The sequence below is a fragment of the Labeo rohita genome, chromosome 18 (genome assembly GCF_022985175.1).
Source record: "Labeo rohita strain BAU-BD-2019 chromosome 18, IGBB_LRoh.1.0, whole genome shotgun sequence".
NCBI classification, from domain to species: Eukaryota; Metazoa; Chordata; class Actinopteri; order Cypriniformes; family Cyprinidae; genus Labeo; species Labeo rohita.
This window is the reverse complement of record NC_066886.1, coordinates 5,094,144-5,116,211: the sequence shown is the minus strand read 5'-3', so window position 1 is coordinate 5,116,211 and position 22,068 is coordinate 5,094,144. Positions and strand designations below refer to the sequence as shown.

The 22,068-nt window shown below is 39.3% G+C and overlaps 1 protein-coding gene across 1 annotated transcript in view; it reads left to right on the top strand.

The window, feature by feature from the left end:
• The window catches only part of shank3a (SH3 and multiple ankyrin repeat domains 3a), a 290,274-nt gene extending 274,179 nt beyond the window's left edge, over positions 1–16,095 (top strand). The window contains 8 exon segments of the mRNA XM_051134506.1: positions 3,310–3,390; positions 4,883–4,906; positions 5,749–5,873; positions 6,133–6,238; positions 6,525–8,812; positions 8,814–8,926; positions 8,928–8,984; positions 14,542–16,095. Of these exon segments, the coding sequence (XP_050990463.1) occupies positions 3,310–3,390; positions 4,883–4,906; positions 5,749–5,873; positions 6,133–6,238; positions 6,525–8,812; positions 8,814–8,926; positions 8,928–8,984; positions 14,542–15,091 (3,344 nt within the window). The 3' untranslated portion in view covers positions 15,092–16,095.
• Positions 16,096–22,068: the final 5,973 nt, after the last annotated feature.

Below are 22,068 nucleotides of genomic sequence, written 5' to 3'. Positions count from 1 at the left end.
TTTTTTTTATGTTTCTAGAGCAAGGAAAATGTTCTATTATTATTATTAATGTTTTAGATTTTATTTTTTTATTTTTTTATTTCCCATTTTAAAGTTAAATTGCTGGATTTTAATATTAATTTTACCTGATTTTCCAGTAATGACAATGGGTTTGGGGCTTACAAACAAGGTCTGCAGTTTAATGTATTGCTTAAGTGTAGTTTGTAGGTGTTCATATGTGTCCCTCAAGAGTAACATCATACTATTAAGTCAGTTACACACAATTGTGTAAGTGTAATGTTGTGTAATATAAGTGTAATACTGAATATGTGGTGTTGTAGTTGAGTTATAGGGAATGTGCTGACTGCTGGTTTTGTTTGTTTATTGTGGGCGGGGCTACTGCAGTCAGACAGAAGAGCTCTTAAAGGCAGGGGTTGCTAGGGAACCAGTCTTTGATGCTCTGTACTGTATGCGATGATCAGACAGTGAGAGATTTCTCTCAGCAGGGCGAATCTAGTCTCGAACACGAGGAAAAGAAATGCTGCAAGAATGAATAAAGAAGCGAGTGCAATGATCATAGCCGATCGTGGCGGTAATGACTGTGTTTGACAGAGGAGAAAACTTCAGGAGCATTAACTAAATGACAGGGTTGTTTGTCACGAGGAATCGTGATGACTAAGCAGATTGAAGTGTTTTCCGTGCAGCCTTTCCACTTACACACATTTGCGCGTTCCTACGCCCACTCGATCGATTAGCAGTTGAATGAGTCTACCGCTAGGGTTATTGGAACTACAGCAAAACCTCGAAACCCAAAGAGGAAGTCTATTCAATATCCATGTAAACTAGCCTCACTTTTATCTGCAACTCCCACACAATCCGAACCCTTCATTGACCTGTTTGCCTTTAGTGGATGATGGAACAGCATAGTAAGACAGTCAGTTAGCAAACTATTTTATCCAAAGCGTCTTGCAGTATAGATTGAATCAGGTTGGTTGACTATGTTGATCCAACTGTAAAGCTCTTAGATAAAACAGATCAAATGTAAGTTCCTGCATTCAATATGCTTTTTTGCAAGTCTTTATAGATCCATCGGACATTTTCACTCTTTTTTTCTCACTCCGTGTCTGGTTAAATTACTTTGTTTTGTTGCATTTTTTATTAATTTTATTTCATTATTTATTTTGTTTTGTTTATTTTATTTATTGAGTTGGTAGATTTCTCACCAAGGAATATATATTTATGTATTTTATTTTTTTATTGTTTTTTTTAATGTTTTTTAGTGGATTTTTTTATTAACAGTTATTAAAAGTTTACAAGGCTTACAAATACTATCCATAGTTTAATATATTGCTTAAATGTAGTTCATATACATTCAACAGTAAATCTCATAAGTCTCATCAATTTTATTTTATTTTATTTTAAAATTAAGAGAATTTTTCAACAACGAAAATATGATTATTGTTATTGACAAAGTTTGTAGCTTACATGAGAGTTTAGTAATTCTGCATAAATGTAATTTATATATGTTCAACAGTGAGTCTCTCAAGTTCAAAATGCATTAACTATACTTATTTTTAATGCATATGGAAGATTCTTTCATCAAAAACAAACTTTATTTATTTATTTTTATTTATTTATTTTATTTTATTGCATTGCATTGCTGGATTTTACACCAAGGAAACTGAGACTATTAACATGCTCTTGTGTCTGTTTTTTATATTTTTATTTTATTTATTTATTTATTTTTAATTAATAGAATTTTCAACAACAAAAATGCAATCCACTTATATGATCCACTGCTTAATAATTCTGCATAATGTAATTTATATATGTTCAACAGTGAGTCTCTGAAGTGCAGAATGCATTAACTACACTTATTTTTAATGCATTTGGAAAATGCTTTCATCAAAAACTACTTTTTTTAACTTTTTTATTTTATTTTATTTAGTTTTATTTTATTTTATTATTTTATTTTATTTTTCTGGATTTTTCCCCAAGAAAAATGACTAGACATTTAACATGCTCCTGAATCTATTTTATATTTTATTTTAATTTAATTTAATTTAATTTAATTTAATTTTTTCTTTTATTTTATATTAAAATGAATTAATTTTTCACATACAAAAATGTGTGTATTATTAACGTAAAGTTTGTAGCTTACCAAATCCATAGCTTAATATATTGCTTAAATGTAATTTATATATGTTCAACAGTGAGTCTCATTAACTGCACTTTTATTCAGTGCATTTGGAAGATGCATTCATCCAAAACAAATCACACTGCATTTAATCTATACATTTGATCAGTCCACACATTCCCTGAAAGTCGAATCCATGACCTTGGTGCTGCTAGCAGCATGCTTTGCAGCATGCAACAGAAATGAACTAGCCCGGCAATCAAAGGGAAGCGATGAGATGTTTATACCCCAAAGACAGATCCTTACCCTAAAATCTGATTGTCGATAAGAATGTTGTTCTAACTTGGCCAAATCACGGTCACCTGGAAAGTTATTGCAGGGTTATTGCATAACTCTGGGCTATGCAAACTATCACACACTTACACACTACTGATGAAGTAATAATAGAGTGTCTGTTGTTAGTTTTGTGGCTATATCCTCCCACACACACATACAAACTCACTCACACACACAGATTCTCACAGTTGAAATGCACAAACCCAGGCCCTGCTCCTGCCAGAGTTGCCATGGTTACTACAATGCATGTTTGAAGTAAGTATTGCATTAGAGCCTTGGTATTTCTCTCCTCGTCTCTCTCTCTCTCTCTCTCTCTCTCTCTCTCTCTCTCTCTCTCTTTCTCCATCTCCACTCCGGTCTGCAAGGTTGTTAGCTGAAGGAGTGAGGAGTTTTACGCCGATGTTACTGAGACAACAGAAGTGTCTAATCTTCTGGAGCTCTGATCGTTTTCTTGGTGCTTCTCATATCGCTGCTTGGGAGTTTATAGCATGCTTTGGACAAAGCAGCAGGTTTCGTTTCTGAGAGATAAAGGGATTGGGTTGTGAGAGGCTGAATGTGATATGAAGGGTTTTGGGAGACGAGTATTTCTTTCTACCGTCGGAGGGCCACCAAGGACGCAAGTTGGTTTCTGGTCGTCCAGTCACACAGGAGATGTCTGATAGTTGTATGATTCTATGTTGCATGTCAGAAAAAGAAAGGCGGAAGGAGAGCGTTTAATCGTGGTGCGGCAGTGTGGTACAAAGATCTTCGGATGAAGATGGTGAAAAAGCGCTGGCAGCTGCCGATGGGCAGCAGCCGCGAAGGCCCCTCGCCACGCCATCCTATCTTCTCATCTACTCCTTGCCTTTCTTCCACAGCGCCCCCACCTCCAAAAAGAGCGCCCAGCACCACCCTCACCCTGAGGTCCAAAAGCATGACAGCTGAGCTCGAAGAACTAGGTAAGACGCCCTTAAACAAACACATGCTATGTTGTGAGGTTGTATCATTTTTCTAACAATTTTTCCCAATTTGCTGAAATGTACGCACCCTCAGGGCAGGGCCGTGATATAGAGTTTATTTCTTCATCAGAACAGATTTGGAGAAATGTAGCATTGCATCACTTGCTCACCAATAGATCACTTGCAGTGAATGGGTGCCGCCATAATGAGAGTCCAAACAGAACTCTGCTTACTCTGGATTTGTTCCTTACAAACCTGTAGCTTTTCATTTCATAAGACATTAATTGAGGGATTGGAGTTGTGTGAATTACTTTTGTGATGTTTTTATCAGCTGTTTGGACTCTCATTCTGACGGCACCCATTCACTGCAGAGGATCTAAAATAGCAACACAGAGAGAGACAGATAGATGTTGCATTCAAGTATGTGTGCATGTGTTAGGGGAAAACGACTAGACATTAAACATGCTCCTAAATCTGTTTATATATATATATATATGATTTGATTTTAAATTAAGATAATTTTTAAGAGTATTATTAACAAAGTTTGTATCTTATATGATCCACAGCTTAATAATTCTGCATAAATGTAATTTATATATGTTACACAGTGAGTCTATCAAGTGCAGAATGCTTTAACTACACTTATTTTTCATGCATTTGGAAGATGCTTTTTCAAAAACTTTTACTTCATTTTATTTTATTTTATTTCTGGATTTTTCACCAAGGAAAATCACTGGACATTTAACATCCTGAATCAGTTTTTTTATCATTTAATTTAATGAAATTTTACTTTATTACTAGATTTTTCAAAAAAGGAAAATTACTAGACATTTAACATGCTCCTGAATCTATTTTTCTATATTAGTGTTTTTATGGATTATGGACTTGTATTTTAGCTGGAAGCATTGGTTTAAAGTTAAAATGACTTAATGATGGATTTGTTTCTTACAAACCTGCAGCTTTTCACTTCATAAAACATTAATTGAGGAATTGAAATCGTGTGGATTACTTATGTAATGCTTTTATCATTCTGATGGCACCCATTCACTGCAGAGGATCCATTGGTGATCAAGTGCACTTCTTTGGATTCAGTGTGCACTTTTTTTAAGCCTATGTAGATTGACATTTTTGTGCAACAGTGTTTCCTCCAACTAGTCAGACAGTCATTCAGATGAAATAGTCAATTAGGATAATAGATAGTTTTACACATCCTATTCCCCTAACACACACACTTGGATGCAACATCTATCTGTCTCTCTCTCTGTTGCTCTTTCTTGTTTATTTATTAACTGTGTCATCTCCCTCCTGCAGCCATTTGGGCTGTTCAAAACATCAGCTGTCTTTTCCTCTCTCACCCAATCTGTGCTTTGAGTTTACTGAGTTTGTTACACACATTCGCACTCGTGTTCACACACTGAAACACATATCGACAGACATTTGCTGCTGTGAGACTTTAATGGAGAAGTGTTCTGTACATTTATTTCATGCTCAGCCTCTGCAAGGAGGAGAAGAGGAGGTGAGTTGAGGTTTTTAGAAGCCAATGAAATCACAGAAGCATGTGTATGTAACCATCTTCACCTTGCTCATGCTGGAATATGATTTATTTAGCTCTGTTCCAAAACCTAGTGAGCTGCCTACCTAAACAGTATTTTTAGGCATTCGTATCTCAAAGGCAGTAAAATTATGCTCTCTTATAAAATACTTTGGATGTTTCAGAATGTTTTGAAAAGACTTAAATAATAAAATGACTATTATAAATTAAACATATTGATTAAATTATTCAAATTTTTAAAAACGAATATGTTTTATTCAGTCTTTCTGTGCTATGTATTTTTCAAGCTTATTCGGATTTAAGACTCTTAACGTAGCAACGTGCTAATGCCAAACTGGAAATCCATTGTGAGTTTCACCTCTCATGTGCTACACAAAAGGAATTCTATTTGCACTTGGAGTGTTCCAAATGAGTCACTTATGAGGTTCTATTTCAGTTAGGACGCTGCCTTGGGGACTATTCACACAGGATGCATTCTTGCCTCCATCTGTGTTGTTTTTTTAATTGTTTTTCTTTGTCAACCTGCACTACCTTGATAAACTTTAGAAGAACATATGAATGTATCCTGTGTATGTCACTGCTCAAGTAGACAGCATAACAGCCAGGCAGGTCTATGGGTTGGAACCCGAGCTTGTCATACTGCACCTTTTGTCAAAAATAATGTCATTAACATTTCCATTTCATATTTATTTTGCCTTTTTTAATTTCAAATCATGTGCACAAATGAGATCCATATTACAACCTGATGAGCACTATTTGTGTGGGCGTTTATAATGGATATGGTTTTATATTTGTGTTCTTAACAGAAAGGCTAGATGAGATTTTGGCCTCTCAGGAGACAGTTCTGAGGCCAAAGGTGGAAGCAGACTACAGAGCAGCCACGGTGAAGCAACGTCCTACCAGTCGCCGAATTACACCAGCAGAAATCAGTGTAAGATACAGTATGTGAGCACACGCTCAAATGATCAGAAAGTGCACTATTTTAGCAATATGAACAGAAACTTGCTTTATGCAGGTTTGATGGAGGTCTAATGTACCAGCATGGTTTTGTTGTATACCAGAATCTATGCTGATCCTTTCAGCAGGGATGGAGCTTTTTACGCAACAGTAGCCAGTAGGAACACTTTGTTGAAAATGTGCCAAAATATTCTTGCTTGACCCTTTTAAACATAAATGTTTTCTTTGTGCAGTCTCTTTTTGAGCGGCAAGGACTTGCTCTCCATGGTGCTCTACACCCAGCGTTGGAAAAAGCCCACATGCAGCTGCCGAAAAGCATGGCTAGAACAAAGTCTTTTGGTAATCCTTCAGGAATCTTTTGCATACACTCCTCAATTAAGCTCCTCAATTTGAAATAGCAGTAAAGTGCTTGGCTTTGTTCTTGTTTCTTTGATCCCCCTTTGATCATAAAATCTGAATGTATTTAAATGCAGACACAAAGTAACATTTGGAATGCCAAGAACACAAGGAGTTGTTAAAGGAAAGAGCAAAGATCAAATCTGTAAACTATTGCACACTTGTGCATCATCAAAGCACAGCCAAATCCAAAGTAAATTTTTATAGATCTATCTGTCTGTCCATGCAGGAGCAACAGAAGAGGATCGACTGTCTGCCCTGGCAGCGGAGCACAGGTTTCCGCGGAGCTCCTCCATGACGGACACCCTGAGAGACAGCCATAGCATCCCTCCACCTCCTCAAACGGCTCCCCCACCTCCCCCATCGCTTTACTATCTAGATACCGGACCCCCTCCTTCGTTCTGCCCACCCCCTCCCCCTGGCCGCCTTCACGACCCTAGCCGCTCCAGTTTTAAACCAGGCTCTGAACCAAGACTGCACGCTTTGCCACAGACGATGTCTGCTGAGATGTTTGAGCCTCCTCGCCATGCCTCCCACATGGACCGGCAAAAGAAAGCTCGTTCCATGATCATCCTGCAGGACTCCTCCCACCTTCCCGTGGAGCCTACTGACATCCCCAGGCCAGGTCCTGTTTCAACTCCGCCCGAAAGGATCAAGCGGAAAGGTCGAGTCATCGATAACCCCTACGCCAATGTGGGCCAGTTCAGCGTGGGCCTGTTCACGCCGCCTCCGAGCAAGCCGCAGCGGAGGAAGAGCCCGCTTGTAAAGCAACTGCAGGTGGAAGATGCCCAGGAGAGAGCATCGCTAGCACTGGCATCTATCCATGCGAGAGAGCACTCTCCCTCTGGGCGCCTAGCTGCCCACCATACCAGCAGGGCTGATTTCTATCAGCAGCAACAGCAGCTGCTGCAGGAACGCAGTCAAGCTCAGGCTGAGGGGCTGTTGCAAGGAAAGGGACCTTTCGCTGCCGCCATCGCCGACGCTGTGAAAGACCGGGAACGTCGTCTGGAGGAGAGGCGGAAATCCACAGTCTTCCTATCAGTGGGCACGATGGAGGGCAGTTCGGCACCACCCCCAGAGGCCCCCTCGCTCACACCATCCCGTTCTGTTGATGAAAGAATGCTTACACGTGAACTCGGACAGTTGCCTCCTCCCGCCTTGGCGTTGCGTCCCTCTCCTGGGGGCACCACCTTCATTCACCCACTGACGGGCAAGCCCCTGGACCCCAACTCTCCATTGGCACTTGCGCTGGCCGCAAGGGAACGGGCATTAACCTCCCAGAGTCAGTCCCCTTCAAGCAGCCCTGAGCCCAGAACTAAACACGAAGCTGCTGGAGGGGTTCTGTATATGGAGACCCAGACCAAAGAGGCTGAGCGGTCAGAGGGTGAGGGGGACTTTGCCTCGCCTCCCTTTTCCCCTGCAACGAAAAGACTTTACGAGACCTCTGCCCCCACCAGCAAGATTCAGTGGGGAAGTCCCATATCCACCAGGAAAGAGTTAGAAACAAGGACAGAATCGAAGGAGGAAAGGAAAATTGAGGACAAGAAGAGTATGATCATCAGCATCATGGACACTTCCCAGCAGAAAACTGCTGGGCTTATCATGGTTCATGCAACGAGTAATGGGGAGGCAGTGGGGCCCAGCCCAGAGCACACTGTCCCCTCTCCCAAGGGGACGTTGTCGGAGAGCCCGAAACCCATGTTGGCCGAAATCAAACGCGCTAAGTCTCCCGGTCCCGAAGCTCCTTCGAGATCCACCCCACCTCCAGCCACAGCTCCAACTTCCCAGCCACCTCCCAGCCCGTCCTCAGATAAAACCCTGGTGCAGGGTAGCTCTGAGGAGGACGTTGAACCCTACACGGTCACATTGCCACCCGCCATGCTCTCCTCCAGCGACGAGGAGACGCGTGAGGAGCTCCGCAAAATCGGTGTGGTTCCTCCACCAGACGAATTTGCCAATGGCCTTCTTGGAAAGACACCCGAAACTGCAGTACCTCCTGCTCCTACGTTGGCGCAGACAACCCCTTCAGCTCCACCCCCGCCCCCTGCCCCTCCAGCAGCGGTCGCCGCAGCAGCACAGGTCCCCACTAGCAGTGGCCCGCAAGCAGCCTCAGGGAAGCCATCTGAGTCCCACCTAGGCCCAGAGTCTGCTGCTGACTCCGGGGTGGAAGAGGTAGACACTCGTAGCTCCAGCGATCACCACCTGGAGACCACGAGCACCATCTCCACCGTCTCTAGTATGTCCACACTGTCCTCGGAAAGCGGCGAGCCCACGGACACCTACACCACCCACGCAGATGGCCAGACGTTCATTCTTGATAAGCCGCCAGTGCCTCCAAAGCCAAAGCTCAAGTCCCAGCTCAGCAAGGGCCCGGTGACGTTCAGGGACCCCCTGCTTAAGCAGTCATCCGATAGCGAACTGCTCTCACAGCAGCACGCGGCTGCGCTGGCTGCTGCTGCGGGAGCCTCAGGCCCGGCCAGACCCCGCTACCTCTTCCAGAGACGCTCCAAGTTGTGGGGGGGACCCCGTGGAACCCCGTCCGCTTTCGGGGGCAGAGGAAGGCAAGCCCACTGTGATCAGCGAGCTCAGCTCCCGGCTGCAGCAGCTGAACAAGGACACACGCTCACTCGGAGGAGCCGCTTGGAGCTTCACTCGACCCCGGAAGGAAATCACCCGTGGTCGGTGCAAGGTAAGGCGTGAATCCCGGAGATGACCAAATGCAAATCAACTTTGCAACTGATTTAAACTTCCATGAAAACAGAGTTTATACTGCAAATGCACGTTTTCTGTTAGTTAAATGGCATGTTTAATCAAAACCTTTGGTTAAAATGAAATAAAAAGAACATAAACAACATCCTCATGAAAATCACATAACCTGTCTGTCCAGAGTTTCACAAGATTTAAAATCGTCTTTAACTTCACTTAAAAGAAAGCTAATCCAGAACCTTAAAATTTTTTACTCGTTTAGAAGCATTAAGTGTTAACGTTTAACATGCTTTCTTCATTGAGACATTTGGAGCCCCAGAACTATCTCGGCATTGGACGACCACTGGTAAGTAACGTAGAACAGCCTCAGGCTAATCTCACAGCTCTACCATATAACCCGTAGACAATAGTTAGAATACTATCCACCTTATTTTTCAATGTAAGCTGTTCTGGTAATGTGTTAGACATCCGGTTCATAATCCATCATAGGGAAGTAACAAGAAGAGTATCAAAGTGCAGTAAATGGTAAAACAGTTTGCCCTACAAACAAGTGTGTTCATAATAAAGATAATACATTAAAATAATATGGTAATACACACCAATTTGCAATATCAAGCAGCAATTTTTTTGTCCAGCTAAAAATAGCTGGAAGTGGATGAGACTGGAAGCTAGACACAAAAAATTTACAAATGGCTGCACCCACTCTTATGGGAAAAATAAGGTGGATACAGTGGTGACCAAAATGGTTAGAACACTAGTATTTTCACCATCTTAAAAATGGTTTCAGTTCTACATTTTGCTGTCGTGTCAGTAGGAAATATCAGTTTACATTTCCAAACATTCATTTTGCCATTAATTGTAATAATCCAGTGAAATTTTTGTTTGCACAAGAAGTCTGACAACAGCCAGTGCTCCACACAGAGATCTGATCTCATTATCATCCAGTCTGGAATGACATGAAGAACAAACTGAGACAGACTAAATCCAAGATGTTTCAATAAACTTGCCTGTAAAGCTACAGTACTGTTAAAAGTTTTAGGCACTTGTGTAAAAATGCTGTCAAATGAGGATGCTGCCATAAATAGATTTTCTTTATCAATTATCCTCTATTAACTAAATTAAATCACAATAAATTCACATGTTGTTTGAACATTAATGTGTGTTGGCAGTGTTTACACAACCACCCTATAATGACAAAAATCCACCCAGTGCTTTTTTTAATCCACCTAAATCATTACCCTTTCTTAAATCAAGCCATTCTCAGACTCTGGCCAGATATACGTCACACAGGCCATGGCCGCGCTCACGATAGTTGATTGTCATTGCCGTCTTACCTTAGACCCGCCCCAAGTGAGCTGTGAAGAGTCCGCCATTGTGTCGACTCCGGTGCATGTGAAGTCTCCTAAGCAATCGAGGTGTTCTATTGCTGGATGTAAAAAAATTAACATTACAGTCATCATTTGCTCCCGACAACTGGGCCGCTGAAGACACATAGGATTAATGGTACTTTCGTTTTTGAAGGGAATGCACCTCCCGATCTACATAAATGCGTCTATGTTCACGCAAATCATTTGTGATCCAGCTTCACCTACAGCAGAATTGAGTATAAGGGTTTTTTATTAATCTTTGCAAATCGCCTAGCCTAATAACGTACTAGTTAGCAAGTTTTGCGGCTAAATGCAGTCTCTGAAGTCTCTCAGTGCACGGCTTGTCACCCCACAGAAGAGAGGGGTGGGGTGAGCAGAGCTCATTAGTATTTAAAGGGACATGCAACAACACAGGTTGCTATATGCAGAGCTGATTTTGACAAGGTAAAAGGATGTTTTTTACACTACCACCGAGAAATTTTAACCAAAGTATGTTACAGACTTTTCAATAAGACCTTCTGACACACTACAGCAAAAGATAGAAATAACTAACTTAAAACCATTTTTAGCTGGGGAAAATACTAGTGTTATAATAACGTTGGCCACCACGGTAGACTTTTCTGTAGATACACCAATACACATAACCAGGGACGGTCTGAGTTAAAATAATTAATTAGAATAAAAATGTTTCATATAAAATTTCTTGATTTTTTTTTTTTTTTTAAGCACCAGCTTTGTACTATTTGCTTATATCCTTAAATAAAGCTGAAGTCCTTTATATCCCAACAGATGTGACAAGGACATGGAAGACAGTAAAGCTTAGCTTTTAGCCACTAGGGTAAATCAAACGTCATTCCTTTTATTTTATATTCTTTAACATCCACTAATCCCATACTCAATCACTTTTGCTGATTGTTCTGGGTTTATTAATCACTTCAGCAGGTTCTGTGTTTCCTTGTCCACCCTGGCAAATCAACCAAAACATCTGTCCCTTGACAGTATTGTCACATATTCTCAGTGCATCTGTTTTGGTCATCGTTTCGGTGTAAATCATGCAACTCGAAAAAACATTGTTGATGACATGCAGCAGGGTGACTACACTGACACAAATTTATTAATTAATTTTAACCTCAAAGCACTTGTTTAAGCCTCTCTCTTGCCATTTGGGTGTTCACAAGGTAACAGATGGCCTGAGGGCATGCATCATCTCAAGCTTCGACCTTTCACCTTCCAAATGCTGTCACTTTTAACACAGTGAGCTTTTTCCCTGCGGCCTGCTTTTCTATGGCACTGTGCTAGCAGTATGTATGTGGATCCATGTGTGACTGATGTTTTTTTTTCTTGCAACATCATGTGAAATGAATGTGTTTAACCCATGTTTATCTGTATTTTTGAGGAATGTTACTTAAAATCCATATTTGTCCAACCCTCAATAAAGTTCTTTTAAAACTGGATTGTATTTAAATAAATTATACCAGCTGTCATTTCTCAACCAACATAATCATCAGAGTGTCATCATAATATCTCTCTATCTCTCTATGTCTGTGTAGTTGTTCTTTTTCATTCTCTCCATTCAAACATGCTGTCTAAGCTTGCTACGCATTTCATTTCTGTAGTTTTGTGACTCTTTCATCCATTAATCATGCTAACACAGTGAGCTCCGGCTTCGTCTTAGAAAAATTGTTGCACATGTAGTTTTATGCATTGTTTATTTTTCATGCGTATTTGTTCGTTTTGCTTAATTTTTGTTTTGTTTGACCAGAACGGCACCTTACCCCAGACCGAGGATGTATTGAAGGAAATGCTGTATTTAATTTCACATCATCATTTCTATATGTGCACGTGTTGAAAGCTGGCGTCTGGGGCTAGCTGCGCTCTGGTCTGTGTCGCTACGCATTTGGTTTGCATTCGATTGACATTGTTGAGGATGTGAAGTGTGTGGTGTTTGTTTTTGTTCTGTCATGGACTGATGCTAACCGACCGCTCTCTCTCTCCCATTGCCCCTCACTCTCTCTCTCTGTTTCTCTCTCTTTTTCTCCATCTCCCTCTCTCCCTCTTTCTCTCACTCTCTCTCTTTGCATGCTACGCTGCTCTGTCTAGAGCTGAATCTGAGGCTAAGCCCAGAAGAGCCGGGCACCTGTGTAAGTGCGCATGAATCATCTCATCTCTCTTTTTTTCTGTTTCCACATCTCTGAGTCAAGCCCTGATCATCATTCACCCTGACCCATCTTATGCTAATTTGGCCAGGCCTCTCTCAACCCCAGCTTTTCCATGTTTTTCATTTGCTCCTTAATTCTTCTCAATCAACAAGTTACAAAGGCAAAAGGATTTGATCAGTTTAAGTATAGGGCATTAGTTTTCATCCAGATTTTTTATATGGGTAGTGATCAGAGCTTGCACCTATATTACTAAATAAGTTCTGCCCTCTTCACCCGGGGTGATAGTCGCGTGGAAATCTCAAATTCTGAACCCTATATTGTTATATATTCAAAAAATAATAATAATAATACATTAAATTATTTGAAGGTTGAGATGTTATGCATGTCTACACATCTGTCTTCTGTTATTTCTCATATGTTGCATGTTTGATTGTGCTTTTAGTGTTCTGCCGTAGTGCTCATATAATCTGTGTAAATCTGTCCATGTTTTACATTTCATTTAGATTCAAACTCACGTAACACTCCAGTCATTACCATTGATTGTTAACTAAGTAATTACATCTGATCTTCGCTTCATTGGCCACAGAGGCAGGTTTTAAGTGGAGAGCGAGTTTTTCCTTGCATAGTTATAGTTGTAGTGTGCAGAACTAAAAAAAAGTTTGTTTTTAAAACAATCTCGACAAACTTAATAAATTAATGAATTTTGTGTCAAAAGCTGAAATTAAAAATTAATACGGATTTGCATCTGGTCAGTTGCTTTGCATTTAGTTAGTTTCCTATTAACTAAATTGCATTTAAAAATACATAATCTTAAATTATTTATTTTAAATTGAGCTTTTTTGTCTAATTTTCTTCTTAAAATATATAGAAACCCATGAAGCAAGAAAAATTTACTTGAGAAGCAACACATCATAATGTCTTACAGCAATGGATATTTTGGTAACACTCTACAATAAGGTCCCATTAGTTAAAACTGGTTAATGCATTAACTAACATTAACAATGAGCAATACATTTGTTACAGTATTTATTAATTTTTGTTAATGGTAGGTAAAATTAGTGTAAAGTTAGCATGAGTCCATTAAATAATATTAACAGATACAACTTTTTAATATTGTAGTAGTGAAAGTTAAAATTAGCATGCATAAATACCTTAGACGCTAATAGATGTAAACTAATGTTAACAAATGAAACAATTATTTTGAATTGTTACCAGTAGTTTTACTGTTTTTACCTTGTTTATACAAAAAAAAAATTATCTGCTAGTGCAGTTAGAGAAAATGCACTTGCATTCAAGATACAATGCATGAAAATAAGACTTAATACTATATGTGGTTTGCTTCACAAGTAAATGTAGGGTTTTTTAGATGTTTTCACTGGAAAATTAGTTATAAAAAGGCATTAAAACTCATTAAGAAGTCATTTTTAGTATAAATAGGGTGGATTTTGGTGTCATGTTGACTAAGGTGAAAACTAAATTTTAAATAATTAAAATTTAAAGAGGATTTTATATTTAAAATATTTACATTTTGACTATATTTAAAATGCAAAGTAAAATTTTAAATTTTAAACACTTTAAAAATTAATATGTGGTTTGCTTCACAAGTAAATTTATGGAATGTTCAGATATTTTCACTGGAAATAATTCAAAAAAAGGCAATAAAACTCATTAAGAAGTCATTTTGCAGTGTAAATAGGTGAATTTTAATGTCATATTGACTAAGGAAAAACACTTTAAATTTTAGTTGTATGACTGAACAATAATCTCCAAGATCCTCCTTGATGGTATGATATATTCTCTCTCTATCTAATCTCCGCGGGTCTGTAACACTTTTGCACTTCTACTATTATGGCTAAATGCATTAATTAAGCACTTCACTAACCACGTCTAACTCAGAGCGTAGAGTCCTAACATAGCTGATGCTTTCACTGCCACTGAGTCTGCTGTTTCTCACTAAATAAAGTTGACTTTCATCCTCTCTGCCCCTTTTTTTTCCTTTGTTCCCTACATTCAGACTCTTCAGCAGTTTGGGGGAGCTCCATACTATCTCTCAAAGAGGCTACGGCACCACCTACACCATCAGACCAGGCAGCCGCTACCCAGTGACCCGGCGGACACCCAGTCCCGGTTCCCCGGACCGCTCTGATCCTCTGGGACCCATCCGAGGCTTCGGTCTGGCCACTTCTCCCATCACACCCCCCACCATCCTTAAGTCGTCTAGCCTCAGTCTCCCTCACGAACCGAAAGAAGTGCGTTTCGTCATGAGGAGCTCCAGCGCGCGGAGTCGTTCTCCCTCGCCCGCCCCCTCCCCGGGCATGCCCTCCCCCCTGCTCACACTACGGCCGTTCCACCAGAAGCCCCTACACCTGTGGAACAAGTACGACGTTGGCGACTGGCTGGCCAGCATTAACCTGTCTGAACACCGCGAGCGATTCCAAGAGCATGAGATCGAGGGCTCCCATCTGCCTGCTCTGACCAAGGAGGACTTCGCTGAGCTGGGCGTGACGCGCGTCGGTCATCGCATGAACATTGAGCGCGCCCTTAAACAGCTGCTGGAGAGTTGACCACGCGCCTCCCTCTACCTGTAGCTAGTCTCAACATCATTTTTTTTTACTTTCTTATTTAATTTGCTTGTCTTGTAATTTTTCCTGCAGTGCTTTAAATCTGAAGTGTGTCATTTCAGTGTTAAAATACTTATCCTCTTCCACACACTTTGTTGCTCAAAGACTAATAGGTACTGATAGGTAGGGATGTGCCCGAATAGTGAATCTGTATTCAGAAAGGCATGGAAAACAAAGCCACAAAGGGACATGGTTAACCACTTGCTACAGTACATACAATTTCACTTACCACATAAACAGAGTGAGGAGAGATGACTGATAGGACGATGGCAAATGGCTCCATAATATAGAAGGGTTTGCACTTACGTCACGATTTGGTCAGTTACCCGAATGTGCAGCCATATTGGAGATACTCGGATGTAAACAACAGCATGGATTGCTTGTTTAATGTCTTACTGAATAAGTTGTTCTGCTAATTTATGCTGTTTAAACCACGGAAAAAACATGTGGAAGCTCCTAAATCATATAGAGAAGAACTTGGTAAACAGAAAAAGGCACAATATTTTGACAAACTAAAGTTAATATGTGGTAAAGATACGTACAAGCAGTATTAATTAAGATATTAGCCTAATATTTCACCTACCTGACTTTGTTTGGTTTAGTGGCATTGTTTACATTCAGTACCGCCAGTATGGCCGACTGATGAAGCGTCCTGACAGCACTCACGAATCACAAATCTCTAAAGTGAATAAGTAAAAAGCAAGTGCACATTCAAAAGTGATTTCATTGTTCCGCATATTAATGGTGACTCCCTGATGCCTGCAATTTATGTACAGTATAATTACCCATCAATATAATTAGCAAAAGCATTCAAATATAATTTTTTCTCGTATCTCGTATTTATTTCTTTTAGGGGTTCTGTAGTACACGTCATTTCCGTTCCAGATACGGTATTCGGATTCGGGCACATCCCTAATAAAGGTACGTTTTGGTACTAATATGTACAGTAGGGGTGTTTAATTTTGCTCCTTGGATGACCAGTTTCCTGGACTTCAGCTCTCAGCAGTTTCAACAGCTGTTTCAGATATGTTTAACTGAAACTAGAGTTAAACCCAGGAGCAGTATTTGACACCCCTACTTTTAAGGTACTCTTATGCACCCTTAGGAGTAAATAAATGGGGTCGCAAAGAGGAGGAAATTTTTGGAAAGTTCACCGAAATTTTCTGCCACTTTGCAACCCTATAAATAACGCGCAAAGGTTTACCTTTTAAAAGGATACCACCTCAGTGACAGCTTTTTGAATCTTTTTCTCTAGAAATGCAATTTAATATTCTGAAAACATTGCTCTGTTTATTTGAGCATACCAACCAATCCGACACACCAACATTGGCCATGTTTGTCCAACCAATGCCAGATTGGGAAACAATTTAAACTCATTCATTATTTTAGCAATTTCCAATTGCCACAGAAATTACACACTTCAGTTTTAAATAATCTCACTATTTCTTAAATCCATAATTTGTATCGTGGGTGTTGACTCCATGCTGTTTTTGTAGCACTATCCTAAGCCCCTCCCACACAACTGCCAGCAGCCAATCACATGGGTGCTGTGTGTTTGGGAGGGGCTGTGAATTTAGTGATCGAACAGGCTTTGTTCACACTTTGTTGTTTTGCCAATCTGATTTTTAGGACTATATCTGGTTTGTCCACAACTGTATCATGGCTTCTTGCCACGACGCTGAACTCAAGATGCATTGAATGCTGATTCAGTTCATTTAGTGTATAGTTTGCTATATGTGATCCTGGACCACAAAACTAGTCGTAAGTAGCTCGGGTTTATTTATTTATTTTTTTTTCAGATTCCAGATTTTCAAATTGTTGAATCTCGGCCAAATGTTGTCCTGTCCTAACAAATCATACACCAATGGAAAGCTCATTTATTTAACTTTCAGATGGTGTATACATCTCAATGTAAAGAAATTGACTCTTGTGACTGGTTTTGTGATCCAGGGTCACATATTTTTATCCCGAATGAGATTTCGACAGTTCACACTGCACTTTAATCTGATTTCAAACCACCTAGAGTAATGTGGTTCAAAAATGTGCTTTTTGCTATCCAGACTACAAAAGCAGATTTTTTTGCTGTCTGTCTGAACAAAGCCTATTCAAAACATCTCGTAATCGATTCTTCAGTTTCATTAGCATGATAAACACCCACTAGTCCCTTAATCGCAACTCCAGTTTTTTCTGCTTTACTCTCTGCTTCTTACCGCCATGTCATTCGTTCAGAAAAAGGAGGGATGCTGTTGAGAAAAGGAAGTTCAGTTGCCTTTCAGAGTATTTTTTTAGGAGTGGATGAGCAGAGTGGGCGTGGCCGGATCCTCTCTGTCTGCCGCCTGCCCCCTTCTGGCTGAGGGACGTACTACACTCGGAGAATGTTTAACCAACACTAGTGGCTTTTTCATAATCAGACTCTTACCTTTGGGTCTCCAAAGGAAGTATGACATTAGATAGAATATCTCAATGTATTTAAATAGCTTTGAAAATGGAGGGAGACAGCAAACAACAGGACGGACCCGTGCTAAACTTGCACACCTGTCTCTCTCCCTAGATGATTTATTCCACCAATAATTTACCCATTTTTACCAATTATATACATATATATTTGACAGAAAAAAGTATATAGATATATGAATATAACATTTTTGTCATAAATATAAAACTTATATATGATATTATATATATAAAGACAAAAAAACACTCTTGGAAATGATTTTTGATGGTTATCCTTTTATGATGGACTGTAGCATGAAACGTTACATCACCATACGGAATGACGGTTGACTGGTTCGTTCGATTTGCATTGTACCGCCCCGTTTTTTTGCTTTTCTTTGTTACGGTTTTACAGAACCTGGTCTTCCATCTTTAATTGAACATCCCACAGTGGGCTGTAACGGTGTGTTCATGTTTGAGCCCTTCGCACACACCGCTTTTGTCTGTTTTATCCTTTACGGTTACACACTTTCATGCACACAGCCACACCGGTTTCTTATCCAAATTTAATCCGAATATGTCTTCTCAATCTGGTAATAAGAAATTCTGAATAAGAAACTCTGCAATAAGTGTGCGTGCAAACAAGTGTGCGAACAAACGTGTGCGAGGTGTGCGTGACAGAGCCACTGTGGGACGAGCAACATCTGGAACATTGCAGCTCATCTGGATGGAAACGACTGGTGTTCGACATCTCATTAAGAAACCAGAAGACAGAATCTATAATTGTAAACGTTTCCAACGTATGGCTTATATGTTATAACCTGCTGTAAGCACTCAAGCATTTGGCTTATTTGTTTTGGCCTTTTTTTTTATATTTAATTTATTTAATTTTCGTTTTCTCTCCTCATAGGTGGATTTTGTAGCTTGTGAAATATGATGCTTAGAAGACTTTTTATGAACTCATTTAGAATGAATTTTAGAATGACAATTAGCTAAAAGATAAGCTGAGGATAAAAGATTTAACGAAAAAACAATCAGTGAAAAAGACGCCCAGAGATCCTGCAGCTGTATATATGGACAAATGACGAAAATATTTGCTTTTTATATCAATCACGAGCAATGTATATACGATAGTTTTCATATAAATTTTTAAAAATCAAAAAATATATAGATCTATATATGAATGTTTGGCATATATGCATAGTTAACCACCTGTCAAAAAAGGTGAAGATTTTACTCTTTGTATGGAGTTTCGGGGGTGATTTGCACAAAACAAGGTGCTAGCATTTCAAGCCATTCATTCCCACCTGTCCCGTTCAACCCTCCATTAGGGCTCAACAGATGCATTTATGACCTGTTTGCATATAGAAATCAAGCCTGGGACATGCAGACACAGACGCTCATTTCTCTTCTGTGTACCATCAGTCCTGTTTTTAATACCTAATGTGTGTGTGTGTGTGTGTGTGTGTGTGTGTGCGTCTTAGACTGTGACAGCAGAAAGAGTTAACGCTTCACCATCGGTCATCTCTTCTCTTGCATCTGAAATCAGGCCGCACGCAATCAGCCAAGGATGACGAGATTTCTCAGTGCATCATCAGATGAACACGCCAGTAACACTGTGTAGGAAAAACCCCTTCTGTTGAGTAGATGCCATATTTATCTTGACAAATGAAAAAAGAAGCTGTGAGGGATTAAAGTACAGCCTGTTCACACTGCAGGTAAATACAGATGTCACTCTTCTTTCTAATTCTGTTCTGTACACAGTTAAATATGGGAGTGACATTCTAAACATGAATTTACTAGGGATTCAGAAATTTGATTTTAGGCATTACAGCATTATAGTGTACAGAAGGAGGTCTGTCCATTTTTTTCTCAATTTTAGAGGTCAGTAATTTTTGTCCATCAAAATTTTGGTGATCAGGAAGTTTTTTTCCTCAAAGATTTGGGGGTCAGTAATTTTTGTCCATCAAAATTTTGGGGGTCAGTAATTTTTTTTTCTCAAAATTTTGAGGGTCATCTTTGTTTTCCTTTTTGTTTTCTTCCTCAAAATTTTTAGGGTCCGTAATTTTTTCCCCTCAAAATTTTAGAGGTCAGTAATTTTTTTTTTTCTTCCTCAAAATTTTGGGGGTCAGTTTTTTTTTTTTCTTCCTCAAAATTTTGGGGGTCAATAATTTTTTTTCCCCCTCAAAATTTTGGGGGTCAGTAATTTTTTCCACAAAATTTTGGGGGTCAGTATTTTTTTCTTCCTCAAAATTTAGGGGGTCAGTATTTCTTTCTTCCTCAAACTTTTTTGGGGTCAGTATTCAAAAATATATTAAAAGTATTATAATTAAAATATTCAAATATATTCAAATAGAATAAAGTTATTTCAATTTGTAATAAAACAAATGTTTTTATTGCATGTTTTGATCCTAAAATGCAGCTTTAGTAAGCATAAATATGATGCTTCATTCTTTCAAATGAATTAAAGAGTGGCTTTTAATATATACAAACTTCCAGCATAAAATATGGGTTTTAAAAATTAAACCTCTGACCTTAAAACAATACAAGATTGAACAGACTGTACTTTTATCACCTTACGGGCTCAATTCTGTTGTGTAAATATGGCGTTTACTCCAACAGAAGTTTATTCTCTCATCCTAGATGAAGACTAGTTATTATTTAGCTCTTTGACAGATCCTGACCTCCCCTCCTAAAGCAGCCGCTCTGCGTTAAAGCGTCAGTCAGTCTGACTCTACAAGGGCTTGAATGAAGGTGTTGAGGGGCCGTTTGGAGTCGGACCCCAAGATAACTGTGAATTACTTACTGTATATGTCCTCCAATGCAGATGAGCCCTGGAAAAATACCCACAGATTCACTCCATATTAGATTTGTTAAATCCACTTGTTTGTTTTTTTACATAAAATCGTACAGAAATGCTCAATTTTCAATTTAGAGATGACCTATTTTGTTGGAAATCACGTTCCTTCGTTCATCTCATCCAGAAGAACAAAAGCAAGCGTGCGAATGTTTTTGTGACTGTCGTCCCACTCTGGACACATGGAACTGCATTTCTGAGCCATATGTACCAGTTTTCATCTTCTGAGCTGTGATTTTTTTCTTTCTGTACACATCACTTTCATCTTTCATAATATTGATTTTATGTCGTGTACATTACATTATAGTTGTTCTAGCAGGAGATGAAAGGACATGAAGAAAAATGAACAAATGTGCCAAAAAGTAATTATCGTTTTTAGCTTTTCTTTGAGGTTTGTAGGAACTAAATGCTGTTTGAACCAGCACTATGGTGCCACCTCCTGGAAATCTTGAGACTACACACATGTCCTATTTTCTTTTTGCTCTCTTTTTGTTCCCCCAGATATAGGAGGTTATATACATTTCAGTGATTTCCATATGTGGCCTGATTCATTGAGTTTCATGTCTGGATTTAACAGTCTGTTCTGTTTGGCTTGAATTCGAGTAAGTCAATTAGTGACTGACTTGCACATTCGGTGGACGCTCTCCCTGACCTTTGCCCTTTACTCTCTCCCAATGTAGCGCAGACATCAGGGGTTTTGCATATTTAACCAGAATGAAAATTGCAATTGATTTCTTTGTAATTTTACTCGACCAATGGCAGGACGAAACATGAAATAAAACACATCATTTACATGACTACAGTATGTTCTATAGGGTTGTCCATCTTGTTTTCTGACCAACAAAAGCACAATAAAAATGGCAAGAAATGCAGTATATACTGCTTTAATGAGCATTGTTTTCTGGTGGGTTGATGATGGGGGGTTATTTCACTCGGGTACTACTTAGAGAGAAGCACTTTCCACAAAGAGGTGCAAAACAAGGCTTGAAACTCTGAAAAAGTCTCAATTTTTTAACTGAGTAAAGAGTGCTTAAACTTCAAAAAATAAAACTGCTTATTCTTCAACACGGAAATGAGCAGTAAACGGTAAAACAGTTTGCACTATAAACCAGTGTGTTCATAAGATAATATATTAAAATAACATGGGAAGACATGCCAATTTACAATATCAAGCAGCAAAATGAGCTGTTTTGTATAGCTAAAAATAGCTTGACCCGGATTAGACCGGAAACCTGGTCCCATAAAATTTACAAATGTTTGTTCTTGCGGAAAAAAACAGGTGGATAGTATTTAGTTTTATAGATTTAATGAACGTTATATATAAAATCATCAATTAGTGAATGGTGCTTTCAAAACACTGCTTCGTGAAGCTTTGAAACTTTGCGAATCATTTTTAATTCGAAACAGTGGTTTTGAGCGCGTATCAAACGCCCAAAGTCACGTGATTCCAAAGGAGGCTTCTGTTTCGAAACGTTTCGAATTTTGGTTTAAATTTTAAATTTCAGTTTAAATTTGTCCTTGGCGGGAGATCTCTGAACCCGTGAACCTTGCGAGTTCATTGGAAACTACTGAATCATCTGATCTCGGATCAGTTTTATCAATTTGTATACATTTTAATGAGATAAATAAA